This window comes from Aedes albopictus, chromosome 1, assembly GCF_035046485.1.
Source record: "Aedes albopictus strain Foshan chromosome 1, AalbF5, whole genome shotgun sequence".
Classification (NCBI taxonomy): domain Eukaryota; kingdom Metazoa; phylum Arthropoda; class Insecta; order Diptera; family Culicidae; genus Aedes; species Aedes albopictus.
In genome coordinates, this window is record NC_085136.1 from 137,093,011 (window position 1) to 137,117,990 (window position 24,980).

The 24,980-nt window shown below is 45.2% G+C and overlaps 3 protein-coding genes across 3 annotated transcripts in view; all 3 read left to right on the forward strand.

The window, feature by feature from the left end:
• The window catches only part of LOC134285187 (uncharacterized), a 316,349-nt gene that overhangs the window by 163,082 nt on the left and 128,287 nt on the right, over positions 1-24,980 (forward strand). The window lies entirely within an intron of this gene.
• On the forward strand, positions 4,330-5,354 carry LOC134289530 (uncharacterized). Its single transcript, XM_062855465.1, has 2 exons — positions 4,330-4,438; positions 4,891-5,354. Exons 1-2 carry the CDS (start codon positions 4,330-4,332, stop codon positions 5,352-5,354), a joined length of 573 nt encoding a protein of 190 aa, XP_062711449.1.
• Positions 18,148-19,044, forward strand: LOC134289531 (uncharacterized). Its single transcript, XM_062855467.1, has 2 exons — positions 18,148-18,633; positions 18,679-19,044. Exons 1-2 carry the CDS (start codon positions 18,148-18,150, stop codon positions 19,042-19,044), a joined length of 852 nt encoding a protein of 283 aa, XP_062711451.1.

A 24,980-nucleotide genomic window follows, 5' to 3' on the forward strand; every position in this document is an offset into this window, starting at 1 on the left:
CACATCGCCGATTGATAAGGTTTTGGAGAGTAGATTTTCGGGTGAGTCGTCACTCACTCGACAGCGTGCGTTGAATCAACGTTGAAAGGCCGTCATGGATAGATTGCGTTTGTTCTTGGCTCTGAAAAATATGTTTACATTGATGGGAGGATGACTCGACTTGGTAGTGATTAACACGGAAGTGCTGGATTAGGAGCACGTGACAGTTACATACAATGTGACGCTGATTTTTATAGTTACGTGCATAACTGATGGAGAGAGTGTCCAACCCATCTCTACATTTAGTTTCAGAATTTCTGTTGCTATCGGCTACTAGTGACATGGATAATGTTGCTCTTGCTCACCATTGAAGGAGTCACGAGCTTTCAATCTCGACAACCACTTGCTAGTCGTTAAATTTTCTTCGTAAATAAATTTGTGTTTCACTTATCCTTACAGCAAGAATCAAGAACTGATACCGCGTGCACAGCAATTTGACTTTCCCGCAAGTAAGGCCTATCAGGCAGCACACAGAAGGACGTGCCGACATGGGGCCTCCACCTGCCCCAATCTTGCCGAGGACCCTTTTCCAAACGCGGACCGGGATCCAACCCAGTAGACCGACGCCACTACAGCATTGGCGTAGCTAGGGGGGTTCCAGGGGTGCCTGGCACCCCCTAGAACAAATTTGGCACCCCCTAGAATTTTTCCTTGACAGTCACCTAAAATTTAAAACTTCTCACAATAATTCCAATATTTGTTAATTGCACATTTGAACAAAACTTCAGCACACCTGGAATTACTTATATAACTGTTGTACGTTTTGGCCTTTTGGATATTGGTAAGAACAATCAACAGACTTCTCCATAGATTCCTCCACAAATACCTCTATCTATTCGTACAGTGATTTTTCTAGGCTTCCTTTACAGATTCCTCCCGTTATTTCTTCAATAAACTTCCCTTAGGATGGTCCAGGCAGTTCTGATGGGGTTGTAAATGCTAGAAATTTCTGCAGAGATTAATCCAGCAAATTCTGCTAGGATTTCTTTGGAAATTCTTACTTACAGTTTTTTAAAGAATTCCTCTAAAAAATTCTATTACGGTTTCTTCAGAAATTTCTGGTGGAATTATTCAAGCAATCTTCCAGGGACCCTTTCAGAAGTTCCTCCTGCGATTCTTTCAGCAATTTCTCTTCTCCTCTAAAAATTCTCACTGTGGTACCTTCTGGAATTCTACTAGGAAAGTTCTTCCGGATATTCTTCCGAAAGATCTGCCTGAGATTTTTCTATAACATCCCTTCATTGATTCTTCCATACATTCCTTCAAGGATATATCCAGGGCTTTCTACAGAGCCTCTTCCAGAAATTCCCCAAGATTTCCCCAAGAACTTCTTTTGATCTTCTTCCATGAATTAAAGCTGGAATTCTTCAATCAATTTCCATTATGACTCCTTCAGAAATACTTCTAGGGATTTCTCCTGGCATACTGACTTGCTGCAATACTTTCGGGAAATCTTTCTAAGATTCCTCCAGAAATTTCTCCTGCGTTCCATCAGGGATTCCTCCAGTATACTTCTGCCGATACTTTCAAAGTGAACTATTGGAATTTGTTAGAGTTTGTTGTCTTGAACTTCTCTCAAGATACCCCTGGCATTGCTGATTCTACTGTTTCTCTAGAATTTACTTCTATGATAGCTTCCGGAGTTCTAGGAATTCCTCTAGATATTCCAGCTGTGACTGCTCAAGCAATTCATGCGGTTCTTCCAGCTATTCTTCCTCCAGAAATTCTAACTGTGGTACTTCAGAAATTTTGTTACGGATTCTTCTAGAGCTTTCTCCTGGCTTTTTTGCTGAGACCTTTCCAGGCAATCTTTCTGGAATTTTCACAAAAATTCCTTTGGTTGCTCCACCAGGGATTTCTCCAAGGTCTCATTCAGGAATTCCTCCAGAGATTTTATCCAAAGATTCCTCCAAAAAATCCTCATGGTACTCCTGCATAAACTCTTTCTCCAAGAACACCTCAAACTACTCCTCCAGTGATTCTTTCAGCAATTCCTCCAGAAATTCTTACTATGATACGTCCAGAAATTCATCACTAGGAATAATTAAAAAATTAAATCTTATACGAACTAATCTCAGCATGTTGGCTGGAATTCTTCCTGAGATTCCTTCAGAAAATCATCCTGCGATACCTCTAGGGCCTTCTCTATAAATTCTTCCAGAATACCTCTACCGGTTCTTGCTGGGACTTCTCTAGGTATTCCAAGGATTTTGTCTTTGCATCCCCCCGGCATCCCTGATGGGGTTTCTCTAGAATTTCCTGTACAGTTTTTTCCAGCAATTCCTTCTAGGATTTCAGCTGAAGTTTCTACAGTAATACTTCCCAGAATCCTTCTAAGAATACCTCCTGAGATTTTTCCTGTGATCTCTTCAGAAACTCTACGGTGATTCCTCCATGAATTTTTATCCAAGATATTTTGTTCACGGGTTCTCTCATAAATTTCCCATGGGATTCCTGCAGGATCTCCTCTTGGCCTTGATCCAGGAATTTCAGCTGGATTTTTCAAGCTATTCCTTCTGTGATTCCTAAGACTCCTCCTGTCATTCTTACTGTAATACCTTCCAGAATTCTTCTAGGGATTCTTCTAAGAATTCCTCCAGAGATTCCTTCAAAAACTTGCTGGGATCTCCTAGGAGTCTTGCAGAAGTACCCTCGGTGTGCCCTCCCAGAAATACTAAAAAAATTCTGAGATTTCTCCAAATATTTCTTGTTGGACTTCTCCAGGAACTCCTCATGACTTTAATCCAGGAACTCCTCCTAGGATTCCATAAGCGATTCCTGCTGCTTCTAATGTTTCAGGAATGCCTCCCAGGTCTCCTCCAGAAAATTTTACAGTGATTCCTGCAGGAATCCTTCTAGAGATTTCTCCTGGAATTCTTGCCGGGATTCCTCTAGGCAGTTTTCCTAGGATACTTCCATAAACGCCTTTGATTCTTCCTGAGATTTTTTCTAAAGACTCATCCAGAAATTCATGGATTACTCTAGAAATAAATCATGGTATTACACCTGGAACTCTTCTATCCGGAAAAAAATCTATCAAAATTACCTTAGAGCTTTCAAAGAAGTTGCCAAAAGAATCCATATAAAAACTACCAGAGAAATTCCTGATGAGAATAGTAATTTTTTTTTAAGAAATTGGCCGAATACAATCTCACAATAATTTGCCAAAATATATTCTATAAAAATTCCCACAAAAAATTTCGAAGAAATTTTCAAAGAATTTTTCAAAATCATCAAAGGAATTTAGGAAGAGAATTTAGAAAGAATTCCAAAAGTAATTGCAGTAACAGAATTTTTACAGAACCACCAGAGATTTTTTTAAAGAAATTTCCGTAGGGGTTCTCTTGGAAAATTGCCGAATGAATTTCCAAAGGAATTACCGAACAAGTTCCTATAGTAATAATACAAGTTTCCAAGATTTCTAAAGGATTTTCTGATAAAATTCCCAAATAAATGTTCAATGCAAGTAACATCAGAAATGCCGAAGGTGTTCTGAAATCATCTGCTGCAGGAATTCCTTACATAATTACTGAAGAAATCTAGAAGAAAATGTCTAAAGATTTTTTATTTAAATTATAGGAGCGATTTCCAAAAGAACTTCCGAAGTAGTTTTCGAAGAAATTGGTGGAGAAATATTTAATAGCTTAGATAATGGAAGTCCAAAAAATCGACGAAAATCCGAAAAAAGTAGAATGACTTGTCGAAGATATTTCCAAAAAAAAAAAAATGTGAGGAAGTTCTCAGAGTCAATGTCGAATGAATTACCAAAGGCTTCACTAAAAGAATTGCTAAAGGAATTACCTAAAGTAAAGTTCAAAATGAAAATACAAATTCCATGTATTATACGTAATCAAGTTATCAAGTTCTCAAACCTCACATGGCGGGGAGAGTGTTAAGTCAGTATAACGGTTCGGATTTAAAAAAAAAGCAAAACAACCTGGAATCCATTGTAACTGGCACCCCCCCAGGCAGGACATCGGTATTCCCCTAGAAAAAAATCCTAGATACGCCAATGCACTACAGCAACGCTACCAGGATGTTCTCCAAGGCCACTTAATCGCTGTAAGGGTCGATTTCGACCGCATGGCACTGATATAACCTACGAAGCCGACTTCGGACTCCTTGTCCACCTCTTGTATCGCATTTGAGCTAGCCATTCTCCGAGTCAACGCGCAACCTCCTCTGAATCTTCAAGACGATGTGGGTGAAACGGCATTCCAGTCAAACTCATCCCTACACATCCTTTGGACAAAATTGTCCAGAGTTGTGTCGCCTCCTCATGTGGTAAGCATGCGGTCACGCATTGTGCGAAAACGCGAGTACACGAGCAAAACGTGTTCCGCCGTTTCCTCTAAACCAACACAAACCGGCATTCGGGGAAACCCGCATGACCGAAACGGTGTGGATACTGTCGAAAGCAACAACGGCCTGAAATGACCTGTGTCAGGTGGAATATTACTCCCCCATTGCGCCTATTAACCTAACTTCTCCCCTTGGGATCAACTGGAATGCGGATAGCCCCTACCTATTCCGCCGCTGCTGGACTCGCCACAGATGTCGACACAGCGCATACATGTATAAACGTTAATGTGAATGAATGTTGTCCAATGTGAAAATGTAAATAAAGTTAGTTTGTTATTGTTTCGTTTTATCGTAACAACGCGATTTTAATTCGCCGTCCAAATTATATGTTTTACAGTGACCCCACAATTTATGAATCGGCAAAAAATGACCACAGTTTATGGATCACTCATATGATCAACATGGTGATTCATAAATAGTGTACAAGCAGGAAGTTTCGTTTGCAGACCGACCACGCATCTTTGGTTCGGATCTTCGGCTCACGGAAAGGTATTCCGGTGTACACGGTGAAACGTCTTCAGCGCTGGGCGCTGACGTTGCTGTTGTACGACTTCACCATCGAGTACGTGCAAACGGAGAAGTTCGGGAATACCGATGTCCTGTCGAGGCTGATCAACGTGATTGCGAGCGTGATTTTAGAGGAGGATTTGCGGTTTGTAGCGAACGAAGCAGTAAGCTGTCTTCCGCTCAGTTTCAAGTCGGTGGAACAGGAGACGCAATCCGACGAACAGCTGCGCAAAGTGTACCGGTATCTTCGAGAGGCGAAAATCGTGAATCCGGAAATACGCCAGCTCCATGGAAGGCGAGATTTGCTGTGCACCGTTGGAAAGTGCATCATGTTCGGGGAACGCTTGATGATTCCCGAGAGGCATCGGCAGCGGTTTCTGCAGCAGCTGCACCGGGGACACTCCGGAATCCTACGAATCAAGGCGTTGGCGAGAAGTTATGTGTAAGGTACACCGGGGCAAGTTGAAACGGGTGGGGCAAGATGAAACACCATGTTTTGAAATAGGGGTCAATACAATATGGGAATTTATCCTTCGCTAAAAGTTTGTTTGAATCAAAAACTATGTGTTATGGCGATCGAACTGTTAATCATCATAAGAAAACATCATGTTAACCCGCTGTTTCATCTTGCCCCACCCGTTTCAACTTGCCCCGGTGTACCTTATTGGCCGCCGATTGATGAGGGGATTGCCCAGTACGTGAAGGCGTGTAAGCACTGCGCTTCCGTAGCAAGGAGTCCCCCGAAAGAAGCACCCGTTCCGTGGCCACGACCAACTGGCCCATGGAAGCGAGTTCATGTGGACTATGCCGGTCCCATCGACGGAGTACACTACTTGCTGGCAGTCGACGCGCATTCGAAGTGGCCGGAAGGGGTGCCAACACAACGGATCACTTCCACAGCCACGATCAGCATCTTTGCCCGGCTGGGAATGCCGGAACGCTCGTCAGCGTAGTTCACGAGCAGCGAGTTCCAGCAGTTCTGCAGCGACAGTGGCATCGATCACGTCACCACGGCACCGTTTTACCCGCAGTCGAACGGTCAGGCTGAAAGGTTCGTAGACACGTTCAAGAGGGCGTTGAAGAAGATCCAGGAGGGGAAGGTCGGCGTTGGAGAAGCGTTGGATGTTTTTCTGTTAACCCACCGCACAACACCAAATCGACAGGTCGACGAAGGTAAATCACCGTCAGCAGCCACAGAGCAGGGCGATCCAAGGAGAGGACCCTCCTTGGACAAAGGTAGAGCTGAAGAGGAAGAAGAAGGTGAATCCGCAGGCAGAAGTGCAGGACGCCAAGCCAAGGCGTAGGAAGGCAGGTGCCAGGCGCGAGAAAGGCGACGCTATCGTCATCAAGACCGAACAGTCCAAGTACTCGGACGTCTTGAAGACGATGCGAAGCGACGCCAAGCTTGAGGGTCTCGGAGCCGACGTACGCAGTATTAGACGTACTCGTACGGGTGAGATGATCCTGGAGCTGAAGCGCCAGAAGGAACACAAGGGCGCCGCCTACAAGAGGCTGGCAGAAGAGGTCCTTGGTGAGGGTGTGCAGGTGAGGGCTCTGACACATGAGGCGACTCTGAAGGTCAAAGACATTGACAAGATCACCGAAGTGGAAGAGCTCGTCACGGCACTGCGGCAACAGTGCGATGTGCAGGTGGCCGCCGCAGCCGTTAAGCTAATGAGAGGACCAGCAGGGACACAGATAGCCTTGGTTCAGCTACCTGTGGCGGATGTTAAAAAGTCCGTTAAAGTAGGAAGTATAAAGGTGGGCTGGTGTGTATGTCACCTGACATTCCACGAGCCACCAGAGGTTTGCTTCAGGTGTCTGGAACCAGGACACAAGTCGTGGGACTGCAAAGGCCCCGACAGGCGCAAACTGTGTAGGCGATGCGGCGCTGAAGGTCATAAGGCCCAAAGCTGCACGAGTCCGCCCATCTGCATGATCTGTACCGGGAAAACCTCGAAAAACAGACATACGATGGGTGGTCCAGGGTGCCCGGCCTTTAAGAAAGCCGCAGTGAACAACAAATCACAGTGCAGGTAACACAGCTGAACCTGAACCACTGTGATGCGGCTCAGCAACTGCTTTGTCAGGCGGTTTCTGAGTGGGAGACGGATAGCGCCATCATTTCGGACCCATACCGAGTACCCGCCGGCAACGGCAACTGGGCCTCGGATGGGACCAGGAAAATGGCGGCGATATGGACGACGGGTAAATACCCCGTGCAGGAGTTGGTGTCTACTACCTACGAGGGCTTCGTGGTCGCCAAAGTAAACGAAGTCTTCTTCTGTAGCTGTTATGCGCCTCCGCGGTGGCCGATCGAGCGGTTCATGCAAATGCTGGACCGCTTAACGACCGTGCTAACAGGGCGAAGGCCGGTGGTAATAGCGGGTGACTTTAATGCCTGGGCTGTGGAATGGGGAAGCCGTTTCACGAACCAGCGGGGTCAGATCCTGCTAGAAACACTGGCCATCTTAGATGTCGATTTGGCTAACGTCGGTACCAAGAGTACCTATAGTCGAAACGAAGCGGAGTCAATTATTGACGTGACCTTTTGTAGTCCTGGCCTAACAAGTAGTTCGAACTGGAGAGTAGATGATGGCTACACTCACAGCGACCACCTGGCGGTTCGCTACAGTATCGACTACAACAACAGCAGACAGCGGATAGAAGAAGAGGCGGCTAGGCCAAGGCCAAGCCCTCGTAGGTGGAAGACATCATACTTCGACGAAGAGGTATTTAGGGAAGCGCTCCGCCGTGAGCGTAATTTAATCGGTTTAGACGGCGACGAGCTGGTAGCGGTGCTCTCACGTGCGTGTGATGCGACCATGCCTAGGCGAGTCCACCCTAGAAATGGGAGGCCACCGGCTTACTGGTGGACCGACGCGATTGCGGACCTGCGCCGCGCCTGCCTACGGGCTAGGCGGCGGATGCAGCGAGCACGATCAGAGGAAGAGCGAAACGAACGGCGGGTGGTGTTCGCCGCTGCAAAAGCCGCGCTCAAGACCGAGATAAGAGCAAGCAAAAAGGGCTTCTTTGAGGGTCTCTGTCAGAGTGCCAATGCGAACCCGTGGGTCGACGCCTACGGGATCGTTATGGCCAAGACGAGAGGTGTAATGGCTCCTACTGAGCAATCTCCAAAGATGCTGGAGGGGATCATCGGAGGGCTTTTTCCGCGTCATGATCCTAGTCCTTGGCCTCCATTCGGAGGACAGCCGGGGACTGGCGCTGGTGATGAGGAGAGGGTCACCGATGTGGAGCTTGCGGGGATAGCTAAGTCCCTTAGCGTAGGTAAGGCCCCAGGCCCGGACGGAGTTCCGAACCTGGCTTTAAAAGTAGCTATTGCAGAGGCTCCCGAGATGTTCAGGTCTGCTATGCAGAAATGCCTGGTACTATTGCCCAAGGCGGGGAAACCACCCGAAGACCCGTCGGCATATAGACCAATATGCTTGATTGACACGGCGGGGAAGGTGCTCGAAAAGATCATCCTCAATAGAATGTTGAGGTTCACCGAGGGCGAAAATGGTCTTTCGAGCAACCGGTACGGCTTCCGGAAGGGGAGGTCCACCGTAGACGCTATCTTGTCGGTTACAAAAACCGCCGAGAAAGCACTCGAGCCTAAGAGGAGGGGAATTCTTTTTTGCGCGGTAGTGACTCGAGATGTAACAAATGCGTTTAATAGCGCCAGCTGGTCTGCTATTGCCGATGCGCTCTTGCGTCTGGGGATACCGGGGTACATGTACAAGATTCTCGAAAGCTACTTTCAGAATCGTGTACTAGTTTACGATACGGAGGTGGATCGGAAGTGCTTTCACATAACCTCAGGAGGTCCGCAAGGTTCCATCCTGGGTCCGGTGTTATGGATTGTCATGTACGACGAGGTGTTGAAGTTAGAGTACCCAGTGGGAGTGGAGATTGTCGGATTTGCCGTCGACATTATGCTCGAAATCTACGGTGAAACGATCGAGGAGGTGAAGTTGGCCAATGACCACTCGATCAAGGTTGTAGAGGCGTGGATGCGGTCCAGGAAACTGGAGCTGGCTCAACACAAGACTGAGGTGACGGTTGTGAACAGCCGGAAGTCGGAGCAGCAGACGGACATCAGTGTAGGCGAGTGCACTATCCTGTCAAAGCGCTTCGTCAAACACTTGGGCGTGATTGTCGACGATAAGCTTACCTTTGGTAGCCACATCGATTATGCCTGATGTAAAAGAGCCTCCACAGCTATTGCGGCACTGTCCCGGATGAAGTCCAATAGCTCTGCGGTGTACGTCAGTAAGCGCAAGCTTCTGGCTAGTGTTGCTACGTCCATACTAAGGTATGTCGGCCCGGCGTGGGGCACTGCGCTAAGTACTGAATGCTACCGACGGAAGCTGGAAAGTATTTACAGGCTTATGTGCCTGAGGGTTGCGAGCGCGTACCGTACCGTGTCACACGACGCTCTCTGCGTCATTACTGGTATGGTACCTATCGGCATCCTTATAAGTGAGGACATGGAGTGCTTCGAAATGCGCGGCACAAAGGGCATACGCAGGACTGCCAGGATGGCCTCTATGGTCAAATGGCAGCGCGCATGGGACAGTTTTACCAAAGGAAGGTGGACCCATAGGTTGATACCGAGGGTAGATAGTTGGATTTATAGGCGCCATGGGGAGTTACATTCCATCTGTCACAGGTCCTTACAGGTCATGGTTGCTTCCGACAGTATCTACACCGTTTCGGGTATGCGGATTCTCCCGAATGCCCAGTGTGCAATGGTTTAGAGAAAACGGCGGAACAGGTTTTGTTCGTGTGCACGCGTTTTCGCACAATGCGTGATCGCTTGCTTGCCACATGCGGGGAGGACACAACTCCGGACAATTTGGTCCAGAGGATGTGTAGAGATGAGTTTGGCTGGAACACCGCTTCAAGGGCTATCACCCATATCGTCTGGGAGCTACAGAGGAGGTGGCGAGTGGACTCGGAGAATGACTAGTTCAGATGCGTTACAAGAGGTGGTCCAGGGGTTCGGAGTCGGCTTCGTAGGTCATACCGGTGCCCTGCAGTCCAGATCGGTAGGTGAGACCCTGCTATCTGCAACCTTCGGGTGCATCTGATAGGGCCTGAAGGGTAGTGATACCCTTCCATTGCGGGCAGGTCAGATCGGGTTACACGAGGACATCAGTTCTTGATGCCTGCTAAGCAATTGGGCACGGGCGGGGTTGACCCTGCCCGCCTTCCGAGGACAAAGTGAGTGGTGAGGACCACTCGGGAAACTGGCTAAGCGCCAGCAGGTTACCGTGATGGACTCTCCAGAGCGAGTCAACTATGTTCGTTGCTGCAGGCTACGCAGCTAACCTTGAGGGTGCAATGTGCTCTAGCCCCTCTCTGAAGCAATACACAAGGGGCTAGTCGCTTGGAACATTGTGCCAAGAGGTGCCAAGCATTGGCGTATCTAGGATTTTTTCCTAGGGGGTGCCTTGGGGGTGCCAGTTTCAGTGGCTTCCTGGTTTTTTTGTTTTTTTTTTGTAAAAGGAAATACCGATTCACCCTTAATTTCTTTCATGTATGATATATGTAGGGTGACAATAGGTATTATCGGCAGGTTTGTTCTCTTCGTCATATTTATAAGGTTTTTGTTGGCCAAATTTCCTGAAACTTGGTCGTTTAATTCAGATAGGTTGGGAAGGATTTGAGGCCAACTCTGAGTTCAACAGCTTTCATTTAAGTCTTCTTTTGCGAATCTATCAGCAATTCCTATGTATTTGGCAATATCTTCGGTAATATATTTGCATCCCCTTCGGTAATTTCTTTAAGAATTTATTTGGTAATACGTTTGGAATTTGATACTGAACGCCTTTCACGCATTCTTTGAAAAAATCATCGGAAATTATTTTGAAGATTTGTTCCACAATTCCTTTAGGAGAATATTTGGCTTTTTTACTGTTTTTTCGGGAGTTCCTTAGCCAATTTTTAGTAGTACATATTTTAAGCATTGTTTTTTTTTTAATGTCAGCAATTCTATTGATATTTGCTTTTGAAAATTCTCCAATTACTCGTCAGGCGATTCTTTTGCGAATATTTTTAATAAAGCCTTTGGTAATTCATTCGACAATGACTCTGGGAATTTCCTCACAAATTTTTTTGGAAATGTCTTCGGCAATTTATTCTACATTTTTTTGGGGTTTTTGTCGATTTTTTGGACTTTCATTATCTATGCTATTCGCTATTTTTTCGTGAATTCCTTCGAAAACTGCTTCGGAGATTCTTTTATAATCCGCTTCTATAATGTTAATGAAAATTATTTAGACAATTTCATCTAGATTTCTTGAGTAATTATGTAAGAAATTCCTGCAGCAATTCCTATAGGAATAACTTTCGGAAATTCCGATGTTACTTGCATTGAAAATTCATTTAAGAATTTCATCAGCAATTCCTTTGGAAATTTTGGAAACTTCGATTACACAGCGTAACAAAAATTAACTTTTGGTCTGTCTCAAGAGCAAACTTATGTGTCTCTGACAGATTTTGGGCCGCTGAATCCGAATCCGGGCTCAGATTTGCTCCAACACGTCACAATTTTGAGCTATACCTCAATTTATAGGGCAAAATATGTGATTTTGGGCTTTTTTGACTGCAAGTTATTAAGCACAGAAATATTTTTTTTAATCAATCAAAAGGTTAATTGGTCAATTAACATCTAAATTAACGACTCATGCAAAATATTTCGTTTTACCAAATCGAATTTGATAGTTTTAATCGATTTATGTTAGGTACGATATTTCCCATACAAGTCACCCTCCAAAAGTTGCATGCAAGTTTTCATACTAACATAAAATGCTTAAATCTATCAAATTTGATTTGGTAAAACGAAATATTTTGCATGAGTCGTTAATTTAGATGTTAATTGACCAATTAACCTTTTGATTGATTAAAAAAAATATTTCTGTGCTTAATAACTTGCAGTCAAAAAAGCCCAAAATCACATATTTTGCCCTATAAATTGAGGTATAGCTCAAAATTGTGACGTGTTGGAGCAAATCTGAGCCCGGATTCGGATTCAGCGGCCCAAAATCCTTCGGAGACACATAAGTTTGCTCTTGAGACAAAAAAATGTTGCGCTGTGTTATTACCTTGGGAACTTCTTCGGTAATTCCTTTGGAATTTTTTTCAGCAAAATTCTTAAAGATTTCCTTCGAGAATTAATTGAGAAAAAAATCTTTGGTGGTTCTTTAAAATTTCTCTTACTGTGATACCACGGCAATTACTTTTGGAATTCTTTCTAAATTTTATTCAGAAAATCCTTTGATGATTTCGGAAAATTCTTTGAGAATTTCTTAGAAATTTGTTTTGTGAATGTTTATGGAAATTTTTATAGAATATATTTTGGCAGTTTATTTTTAGATTGGATTTGACCAATTTCTTTAAAAAGCCTAAATATTTTCTTCAGTAATTCCACTGGTAATTCTTATGTGAATTCTTTTGGCAACTGCTTTGAAAGTTCTATGGTAAATCAATTGGAAGATTATCGTACAATTCTCTGGGAATTTGTCAGGAATTCCATAGAACTTTTTTCGAGCAAGCCCAGTTAAGAATTTCTGGATTTCCAATTAAGCTTTTTTCGGAAGCAATAAATATAAATACAATTAAATCATAAAGAAATACAAAAGCAATCACGATAAAATTATTGCCTGAGAATTTAACAAAATAACTGAAACAATTTCAGAGGAATAGCCATTGAAATTATTGAAAAAAATACAAAGAAATTGATGATTAAAATTTAATAAAACTACCACAGAAATTAAAATAAAAACCATGCCGAAGGAACCCTCACATAAATGGCCATACTGCGGTCTAGCGAATACGAAGTCGTGGGTACGAATACCACCAGAACGCGATTTTATTTAAAATGCATCTCTCAATTTGTTAATTAGCAATATTCTGTGTCTTCTAATTAATTACTAGTTTTTTTTATCGTATATTCCTATAGGATTTAACTAGAGATTTCCCTAGTAATACCTCCTAGCATTTCTCTGGAATTTCCTACTATTCCCGGAACTCGTTTAGAGATTCCTCTAGAGATTTCTATTGGGATTTCTACAGCTGGAATTCCTTAAAGAAGGCCAAGAGGAGTTCCGGGAGTAATACCATGATTAATTTCTAGAATAAAAACTCTATTCCTGGATGTTTTTTTAGAAAAATCTCTGGAAGAATCAACAGCATTCCTGGAAGTATCCTAGGAAAAATGCTTAGAAGAATCCCAGCAAGAATAGCAGGAAAAACTCTAGAGGTATTCCTGCAGGTATCATAGTAAGGTGGAGACCGAGGAGGCATCGCTGAAACATTACAAGCAACAAGAGCCGCTTATGGAATCCCAGGAGGAGTTCCGTGTTGAAAACCAAGAGGAGTTCCTGGAAGAATCCAATGATAAATATTTGGAGAAATCCCAGGATCCTTTAGGATTTCCAGGAGGATACACCGAAAGCAAGGTTCCTAGGAAGATTGCTCTGAATAATTCCAGTAAGTTTTTTAATGAATCTCTGGAGAAATTCTTAGAAGAATATCTAGAAGAATTCCGGGAGATATTACAGTAAGAATTTTCGGAGGAGTCCTAGGAGGAATTGCGGGAAAAACCACAGCAGGAATAGCTTGAGAAATCCAGCTGAAATTCCTGGAGAAAGACCAAGAGGAATTCATGGAGGAATCCCATGAGAAATTTATGAAAGAATCCTTGGATAACATATTTTGGATAAAAATTCCTGGAGGAACCACCGGAGAGCTTCTGAAGAAATCACAGGAAAAATATCAGAAGGTACTATTAGAAGGATTCTGGGATGTATCATTGTAGAAATCCTAGAAGGAATTGCTGGAGGAAACTATACAGGAATTTCTAGAGAAACTCCATCAGGAATGCCTGGGGGAATCCAAAGATAAATATTTGGAATACCCAGAGAAGTTCCTGCAAGAACAGGTAGAGGTGTTCTGGAAGCATCTATAGCGAAGGCCCTGAAGGAATCGCAGGAGGATTTTCTGAAGGAACCTCAGGAAGATTTCCCGGAAGACTTCCAGTTGACTTCCAGCCACAATGGTAGAATGAATTCGTATAGGAATCACTAGAAGAATTTCTGTACGTATCATAGTAAGAATTTCTGTAGGAATTGCTGGAAGAACCGGAGGAGAAGGTGTTTGAGGTATTCTTGGAGGAAGACCAAAAGGAATTTCTGGAGGAATCCTTGGATAAAATCTTAAGGAATTCCTGGATGAGTGTTTGGAGAAACCCGTGGTAGAACAATAAAGGATTTTCTGCAAGAATTCCAGGATGTTTGCCTGGAAAGATCCCAGCAAAAAGCCAGCAGAAAGCTCTAGAAGAATCCGTTGCATAATTTTTGAAGTACCACAGTTTGAATTTCTGGAAGAAGAATAACTGGAATAAACGCAGGAATTGCTTGAGAAATCCCAGCTGGAATATCTAGAGGAATTCCTAGAATTCCGGGAGGAGGAGTTATTTCTAGAGAAATCCTAGAATCAGGAATGCCGGGGGAATATGTACAGCTCTCCTTGAAAGAGTCGGTAGAAGTATACTGCAGGAATCCCTGATGGAATCGCAGGAGGGATTTCTGGAGAAATCTCAGGAAGATTTCTCGAAAGTATTGCAGTAAGTAAGTATGCCCGGAGAAATCTCTAGAAGTATTTCTGAAGGAGTCCTAATAAGAATTGATTAAAACATTCCGGCTAGAATTCATGGAGGAAGGTCAATAGAAGTTTTTGGGGAAATCCCCTGCGGATGTTTTGAAAGAATCTCTGGAGGAAGTCCTGGATAAATCCTTGAAGAAATCTCTGGAATCACTGATGGGATTTTTAGAAAAATCCCGGGGAGATTTTCCGGAAGAACTTCCCTAGTAGAATACCTGAAAGTACCACAGTGAGCATTGTTGGAGGAGTTCCAAAAAAAAATGCTGGAAGAATCGCAGCAGGAGTTGCCGAGAATCCTAGCAACAATTCCCGGAGAAAGGCCAATATAAGCTCCTGGAGGAATTCTTTGAGAAATTTCTGGATGAATATCTGAATAAATTCCTGGAAGAATCACTGGAGGCATGTCTGAAGGAATCCATGGAGAAGTCTGTTGATTGTTTTTACCAATACATGTATGTATTCAAAGCGCCAAAGTGTGCTTAAGGATTGTTCAAATGTGCCATATAATAATATAGTATTAGAGTATTAAGTTTTAAATTTTAGGTGACTGTCAAGGACAAATTCTAGGGGGTGCCAAATTTATTCTAGGGGGTGCCAGGCACCCCTGGAACCCCCCCTAGCTACGCCAATGGTGCCAAGCACACCGTCTTATACGCTGTGTGGCACACCGAGGCACTCTGAGGCACAATTTTGACACTTGAGTTTGGGTGAAAAAACTAGGCAACCATGTGCATTTGACCTGCAAAATGAAAACAAACAGTTGGTTGTCTTGGTAGTTGCCAAGCAAAATCTGAATCATTAAGCAGTGGCACTTCGGGACACACTGAGGCACAATCTAGGGCACAATTCAATACCCGGTGGCACACTGAAAATAATTGGCGCAAGTAAAGATGTGCTCAGCGACTCCCCTTTGGCAATACCTTCTTGATGGTTCCGGAGAGACGTAGGGTTTGGCGACCATAGGAATGTGTTTAGTGGGTACAATAAGAGAGTAGCCCTGGCTTTTATTATTATGTTGAAGACGGCCTCAGCCCCACACTACCCTATCCTTGATGTTAGGGTGTCTGTTTGCAGATTATCTCCCTATGGTTTAGAAGGAAAAAAGGGCCTTTGCAGTCCCATGACTTGTGTCCTGGTTCCAGACACCTAAAACAAACCTCCGGAGACTTGTGGAATGTCAGATGACATGCGCACCAGCCTACCTTGATCCTCCCTGCTTTAACGGACTTTTTTCACGTCGGTCACCGGTAGATGAATCATAGCTACCTGTGTCCCTGCCAGTCCCTTCCGTAGCGTAACAGCTGCGGTGGCCACATGCACGTAGCACTGTTGCCACAGTGCCGTAACGAGCTCTCCAACTTCAGTGACCTCGTCTAGGTTTTTCACCTTCAAAGTCACCTCTTGTGTGAGAGTCCTCACCTCTACCCCTTCGCCAAGGACCTCTTCCGCTAAACTTTTGTAGGCGGCGCCGTTGCGTTCCTTGACGCGCTTCAGCTCCAGGATAATCTCGCCCGTACGAGTACGTCTGATACTGCGCACGTCGGCTCCCAGATCCAAGAGCTTGGCGTCGCTTCGCATCGCCTTCAAGACGTCCAAGTCCATCGACTTTTCGGTCTTGATGACAAGTGCGTCACCTTTCTCGCGCTTGGCACCCACTCTTTTACGCCTTTTTGGTTTTACGTCCATGACTTCTTCGACCTGCGGCTTTGTCGAAGGGGAGTCCTCCCTTTGGTCCACCCAACTCTGTGCTTGCTGAGGGCCTAACCGTCACAATCCCCTGTTCCCTTCCATTCAGGACGAGCCAGCCGTTTCAGGTTCACCCTTTGGGCCTGTCCATAAACTACGTAGACTCTTAGAGGGGAGGGGGGTGTTCTGGCCAATGTCTACGCTCCATACAAATTTCGATAATTTTGTATGAACAAAAGTCTACTAGGGGGAGGGGGGGTCTGAGATGGTCGAAAAAAAGTCTACGTAGTTTATGGACAGCGCCTTTGCAATTTTACGGGACCCCTGGCTAGGGTCGGACTTGCTGGCATTACTGCTGACCTTAGGGGTTAGTATCTTCCTAGCCTTGCAGGCGCCGCCAGACAGCTCCTCACCTGACGGCTGCCTCTCTCGCGATGCTGGGTCATTAGGCCGAATGGTCATTAGGCCGAATGGTCATTAGGCCGAATGGTCATTAGGCCGAATGGTCATCAGGACGAATTGAAAGTTAGCCGTTGTTTTTACCTTTTCCAACAATTTTTGCCAAAAACTAGTTTACCAATGAAACTAGAAAGAATAGCCTATGTTTTGAAGAAGGAAAAATTTATGAATTGAATATCAGCAAGTTCAGCACCAAAAACTATTTTAGCAATGGTACTAGAAAGAACAGCCCATATATAAAAGAAGGAAAAATTCATTGGTAAAATATCAGTAGGTTCAGCATCAATAAAGTATCTTCGTGCCTGTCACACGATACACACATGCAAAATGGTCATTTGCAGAGGAAGCTCTCAGTTAATAACTGTGGAAGTTTTCATAGAAGCTGAGAAGCAGGCTTTGTCTCAGTGGGGACGTAACGGCAAGAAGAAGACCCAATGACCATTCCGCCTAATGACCATTCGGCCTAATGACCATTCGGCCTAATGACCATTCGGCCTAATGACCATTCGGCCTAATGACCATTCGGCCTAATGACCATTCGGCCTAATGACCATTCGGCCTAATGACCATTCGGCCTAATGACCATTCGGCCTAATGACCATTCGGCCTAATGACCATTCGGCCTAATGACCATTCGGCCTAATGACCATTCGGCCTAATGACCATTCGGCCTAATGACCATTCGGCCTAATGACCATTCGGCCTATTGACCTTCGGCTGAATGGCCTTCGGCCTAATGACCTTCGACCGAATGGCCTGACACCGGTATAATCTACCACGAATTGCACACTGACAGCAACATGTAACTCGGCGACGGACAGCCTATATTCGTTGAGACTTTTTTCGGATGGACTGTGTCAGAGAAAGTAGGGAATCGCGCTACTTGGGCGGTGGCTTCTATATTCGTCTGTTTTCCACTATAACTCAGTCAAATTTGAATCAATTGACACAACTTTTGGAGTGTGGTGATATAGGAATAGTATCTACTCGTGTACAACATTTCAAGTCAATTGGTTCAAAATTGACTGAGTTATAGTGGAAAACAGACGAATATAGAAGCCACCGCCCAAGTGGCGCGATACCCTATCAGTATCCATCCAATCCCCGAAAATCCCGTGTGTCTGTCATCTCACCACTGTGGACCTAGAACAAGCCCTGTAGAAGTTCTGGGAACTGGAGGCCGTTGACACTTGTTCCAAATTCACGACCGAAGAAAATATCTGTGAAGAACTGAATGCCACTACCACCACTCGCGAATCGTCGGATCGTTACGTCACTTTCCTTACCACTCACTCGCGATCCGCTCGTCACTCTCGGTGAATCTAGATCAATCATCGAACGCCGCTTTCTTGGCCTTGAAAAACGACTTGAGCGAGATCCAACCACCAAGGAGGCTTTATGGAAGAATGTGAATCCTTAAATCGCATGGTAAAGCTTGTGGATCCAATAGACGACACCCTGTCACATTGCTATCTCCCGCACCATCCGGTGTTCAAAGAATCCAGCCCCACTACGAATGTCCGAGTCGTCTTTGACGCCTCGTGTAAAACGGCGTCCGGATACTCCGTGAACGACCTTCAGCTAGTTGGACCCGTCGTTCAGGATGATCTACTGTCGATCCACACCCGTTTCCGCAGTCACCAGATTGCATTCGTAGCCGATGTCGAGAAAATGTATTGGCAAACCCTGATCCATCCCCATTGTCGACGCATCCTTTGGCGTTTCAATCCAAGCCAACCGATTGCTACGAATGAAATGGAAACTGTCATGTATGGATTCGGATCCACTCTATTTCTGGCAACCCGAACCGTAGTTCAAATCGTTCAAGACTCGGCCGAAGAGTATCCAGCCGCAGCGCCAAAGGCCGAGAAGGATTTCTACGTGGATGACTTCATGTCTGGGTCTGACGATGTAGAATCTTCAATCCAAGTGCGCTGAGAGATGTCCGCCGTGTAGTCAGCAGCAGGTTTCCCTCTGAAGAAGTGGGCGTCCAACTCGCCTGAAGCCCTCGCCGATGTTCCGGCCAAAGATTTGGCATTGGCACCATATCACGATCTCCAAGACACTCACTCCGTTTCGACCCTCGGATTGATCTGGGAACCGACGTCCGATATGATGTCGTTCAAGGTTCACCTTCCGCTGCCCGCGCCCGTTCTTACGAGGAGGAAGATCATGTCCTACATCGCGCAGATCTTTGATCCCCTGGGTCTTGTTGGGCCTGTAATAGTAGTCGCAAAGTTATTCATGCAGCGCTTGTGGGCGCTGAAGACCGAAGACGACGATCCATTCGAGTGGGATCGTACCCTCCCAGCCAACCTTTAAAGCGAATGGAAGCAGTTCCATGGAACGGTCGATACAATTGCCAACCTCCGTATGCCGCGCTGTGAATCCTTGACCAATCCGTCCTCATTCCAATTCCACATTTTCACCGATGCCTCGCAGAAGGCGCTCGGAGTCTGCCGGAGTCGTTCCTGTTCAGTCCAAGGTTGCACCTTTGGCCAAGCCGCAAACCATCGCACGATTGGAGTTGTGTTCTTGTGGACCGATTCCTCCATACGGTCCTACACTGACTGGTTGGAGTCGCCACCATCCCAAGGTGGAGAACTTTCGTAGCCATTCGAGTGGGTATGGTACAAGAAACTACCGAATCTTGTCACTGGAATCACGTTTCCGGATCTTCTAATCCAGCTGATCCACTTTCCCGTGGTGTCAATCCGGTCAACATCAAGCAGCATTCGCTCTGGTGGAACGGTCCGGAATGGCTACGCCTGCCACCGTCTGAGTGGCCCGTCAGCGATATGCCTTCGCTTGATCCACGCTGGATGTCAGAAGCGAAAACTACAGTGACTTTGGTAGCTACCGTCGATTCCAGCTTCTCCGAACTCCTGTTCAGCCGATTCTCTAGCTTCAGCAAGCTTCGACGTTCCGTCGCATACTAGATGCAATACTTCCGTGCCTTGAAGGCCGCCTCGCATAAGACTTCCATCGAGCCATTCCAATCCTTGACAATTGTCGACTTCCGTGAAGCAGATATCGCTCTCTGTCGTCTAGCACAACGTGACTCATTTCCGGAAGAAATGCCTAACTTCTTCCCCAGGAAGAATCCTCCTACGTCGTCACCACTGAAGTGGTTGAAGCCGAGAATGAGCAAAGAAGGTGTCATCAGAGTCGGTGGAAGACTAGGCTCTGCCGCCGTAAGCGAAGATGTCAAATTTCCGATTGTCCTCTCATCCAAACACCCGATGTCTGCTCTGCTGGCCAAGTTCTACCATCAAATGCTGCTCCACGCTGAAATTCTGAATCATCGGTGGCCGGAATGTCGTTCGCCGCTCGTACCACCAATGTCATACATGCTGACGTGTTGACACAGCAGAGCATTGCAGACTTGCCGTCATCTCGTGTCATTCCAACCAGATCGTTCGACTACTACGGTCCCGTGTACATAATGTCACCGGTGCACACCCAAGTAACAATCAGCATGCCTTGAAGGTTTATTCATGTTTTATCCTGGTTTTATACGAGCATGTCAAAAAGCTAGTTGTTCTGAATTAGTTTTATGTGGTAGTTTTTTACTTTGAACCTTTGGCGTTCCATAAAACTATCATATAACTTCTGCTATAAACATCTTTAGTACTTGCAAGTAGACATGAATTGGTTTTATCACTTATTATATACCATTTCAATAAAACTTGCATTTGCGGTTGTTGTCGGAGAGATTTTTTTGTAAACAAATACACAAAACTGTGAGGCAATGCATAAAACCAACAAAAGATTTCGTGACCGTAACATAAACCAAAAAAATGCTGTGATAAAACCGCTAGTTCTATCATGAGCTCAGTTATGACTACCTCAAAAGGGTTAGCCCTATTGGAGGAATCATCAGGAACACAGAGTTTTATCAGAAAAATATGTCGCCTAGCCGGGATAATTTATCTAAATACAGAAAAATTATTACTCAATTGTATGATTTCACGTACAGCTTAAGATCAAATTAAACCATACAACACGTTTCCATCATTTTATTTTGTCAGAAAAATTACATAATGTCTTTTAAACTCCGCTGTGTTGAAAAAACCCTTTTTGCACACAATCCACCGAGTAAATTAAATGCATTTAACTTCCAAACTATGCATAGTTTGTGTGGCGCACTTGGTTTTTGTCATTATCACAGTCACGTTCACCACAAGCTTTCCGTGGCATGTCTCCTGACACATATTAAATAGGAAAACAAATCTGAATTCCATATCTGCATCTCTCCAATTGATGGCTGGATAAACAACCAAGCATAATATATTCTGACGATCGAACATTGAGAGTGAAAAAAAATCAAAACAATTATTTGACAAGTCAGAAGATGGTTTTATTTAGAAGATTGATAAAACTATGATACAACCCGAAATCCTAAGCCGGTTTGCATACGAAGTCCTGTAGACCCTAATAAGACTGGGCCAACTAGCCAGAACGTGGGCTTATTGCGGCATACAAGAACTCGAGAGCATTTTCAAGTCGGCATCAATGGTTTTATGTTTAGGATTTTTGAATCGCTAAAAAACTTTGATAAAATTAAAATTGTTACTTGGGCAACCGGGCTGTATGTTTTGCTACCCGTGCCGGTCATATTAAACTTGTCTCCGATCTGTCCACACCGGCCTTTTTGGCCGCCCTCCGCCGTTTTATCGGCCGCCGTGGAAGGATGAAAGAAATCCACAGCTACAACGGCACCGCTTTCAAGGGTGGGCAAACGAGCTATGCAGAATCTACGAGATGCTGAAGTCTAACGAAGCAGATCGGAAGCAAAAACTCGACTGGTACGCAGAAAATGAGATTGTCCCGCCTCGCACGCCACACTTTGCAGGGTTGTACGAGGCAGCCGTCAAATCAGCCTGGAACCATCTGCTGCGCGAGATTGGTAACGTTAACGTCAGCTATGAGGACATATGCACCTTACTAGCCCTAATTAAGATGTACTTAATCTCTAGACCCCCAGTGCCAATCCCTACCGACCTCTCCGATCTGGAAGTCCTTACCCCAGGGCACTCCCTGATCGGGACGAGTCTACAAGCCTATCCAGAACACAACCTGTGCGATATTTCGGACAACCGCCTTACGCACTTCGAGCTTACGCAGAAGCGATTCCAGCGCATCTGGTCCTGTTGAGTTCCTCCAGCAGCTTCAGTCGCGGGTAACGACTTGCGTCCCGGAAGGCCCCCTTCCGAATCGGTCCCTAGTTTCCTTGGCTACATATTATCGTTGATCACTTTGGACTTACATCACGTTCTAAAACGTTTTCACGTCATCCATCATCACACAGCCCGTTGACTAGTGGAAGTCCGTCTTGCAAAATCAAATCTCCCACATCCAGTGCAATTTTCTTCAACGACACGGCGTACCCCTACTTCTAGAAAGACACACGCCACAAAGCCGTCAAGTTTCGTTGTTTGTTCCTTGGCGCGGTTAATCACATTTGCTACAACTTCCGTCCACTTTGCACTTGTCACGTGGAATGAAACGGAGCGACTGTGTGGTGGGTGGAATGTGGGCAGCATCCTGTGGCATCCAACCAATAATTCAATTACGACCAATAATAGGTTGGCTATTAACTACAAAGAGAGCCCCGGCCGCTTTATCAAATTGACTCCGATCGGTGAACCCTTTTTGTGTGTTTTAGCAGTTGGCCAATCCCGGCGACCATCATCGAGGCAGCAGCAGCCCCAGAGTCGAGCGGTTTGAACTCCCTATGTGTCGGGTTTCCACACACGTCACCACTTCTATCCCAAATGGATCAATTGGTTTTGCGGAAAGTGCTTCTGGTCGGGGTTGGATCAGTGCGATTTTTTATTCTTCGTTCTCATCGCCAAGTGCGGAATAGAATTTATGGAAAACAAAACAACCAACCGGAGCGCGGAGAGTGGGTGACGTACTCGTCGGCTTTTGAGGAGATAGATGTCCCGTGGTCGGTGACATCTATCAATTAAGCCTGTTGGTGGTGTGGTTGGCATGATATGGAATGTTGCATGAAGGGTTTTTTTCGTTTGAAAGTCAATTTAGAAAAAAAAAATAATCAAATAAAAGAGTGTAGTAAATAATATTTTGTTGCGAAATGGAATTAAATCACATATTTTTGGATTGACTACAGTTACGCATCGACGCTTTTTTGTTTGTATTGTACAGAGGTTCTCAAATACTTTATACGACATGTTTGGGTTGGATGGCAGAAAGCAAATTTTGAACAAGGTCAGATTGAAAAATTGCGTTTGTTATTTCTGTGGGACTTCTGCACACGAAGTTTGAACTGATCAACTAGCAATAATAATAACATAATATCCGAATTTGCACATTGCAGATGATTATCACGAACCTATTTCAAATTTCTATGCTTCACGCAATTTTTAATTGCAGTGTAGCAACTACGAATTCCACTATGCTGACTTATGCTTATAATGCTCACGACCAAACGTTGCTGATGGATGAGATCTCCTAACGCATTACTTCTGAGGTTTTGAACCCCTGCCGTGAGTAACGCCATCCAGCGCAACAATGCACGGCCCGGTAGCAGCTCAATCACAAAATTGAATTTAGGATTCAATTAAAAGTCCTTTATTCCCACTAAATCGAATTAATTCAATAGCTTGTGATGATGAAAATATTCAGTCGAAATGGAGTTCTCATTCGGATCGCAAACGTAAAATGTGCCGTGAGTCCAAGCAATCCCGACTATTGGCAGCAAACGAAATAATGAAAAAAAAAAATGCACAGAATTCAACCCGGAGGATAATCAACAGATGTCAGCACGTGTGAGAAAAAACACCACTTCCTCGCGCCTTCCGAATGGAGATCAATTGGAATGCGGTACTGCCACACCAGTGACCCTACAATTCAACCACTTTCCACCAGTAGTGGGCAGGTGTGGTTCCACACCCTTTGGCCTTTAACGTTGCGCTGGCGGTAGCACTGGTAGAACCCGAGAAAAGGGAGATAAGAAGGTGAATATCCAGTTAAACAATGTGACCTGTCATCTGGTGGCAAAAGGGGGATTGGTGGCCGGCACTGTGAGCAAGCCATGGTTTGATCAGTTCCTTCAATCTGCATAGATTTTTCGTCTCTACGTGTGGATGTTTCGGGAGAAAACTGGGGCGACTCACGACTCTGGCACTTTTGGATGCACTTCCGGTGTTATTTCGACTGAACGACTACCAACACTTTGGACTATTTCCGACCGTAATTAACCCTCGAGCAGTCGCGTCTTTGACTACCTGCAGCGACACCGCGCTCGCGCTGTGTACCACAAGCGTGCATTTTTCATGGTGCGTGTACTCAGTACACGACGCGACCGCTCCTGGGTTAAGGAATTCGAATGGGGTTTCACTGTATGGTAGTTTTTATTGAACTAATTAGATTATGCTGCTGATGCTTTTTTTCTGTGTTGTGTTTGTAATAATTTGATGTTTTAGTGTATACAAAGGTAGTGTAGTGTGTATTTAAGTACGCCCTTTTCACTAGGCCACATGAACCCACCCGCCTAGACGATGCGTCCGGGAGGCCACTGCAGCGGGTGGTAGTTGCCCCCTTTCAGCAGTACGGCCGTCCGAACGTCTACAGACGATTGCCCTCATTTTCTTCATTGGTGCAGCTGGCTGGTATAGTCCCATGACCAGCAACGCCACAGGCCACAGATCCTCGACCGAGCATTGCATGTCTTGTAAACGGGTGACACGATTAGGCGACAGCTGAAGCAGATCAGGTTCGCGAATGGAGACTCTCCAACTAAGAAATGTAAAGTAGTTGTGGCGTGCAGGTCGTCGGGGTAATCGGAAATAGGAACGAGGGGACGGTAGTTTAGGACATATTGAATCTGAGCCACGACAGTTTTTTTGATGATTTTTCTTCGGCCTCCCATAAGCCTCCGAAGTTTGGAAAACAAGCAAGAATGAAACAGACCGTGATTCCATTTCCGAAGCAATAGTCGACCCACTCCTGGGATTGGAATTGCTGCTAGTCGCATTGTCGCAATGCAACTCGAGGACGCAGCCGCGACGGACACCAAAGCGCTTAACGGTGGAGCTGCACGTGACGGACGACAAATCTGGCATGATTTCGAGGGGCACGGTTTCCACCACCAAACAGACAAGTAAGGGTACGGCCAGAGTCGACGCGTCACGCGACGCGACGCTGATTTCCCATACGATTTGACAGCCCCTTCTTATTGATTGTTATTCCTTTGCGTGCAAATTTCCCCATCGCGCCGCGTGACGCGCCCA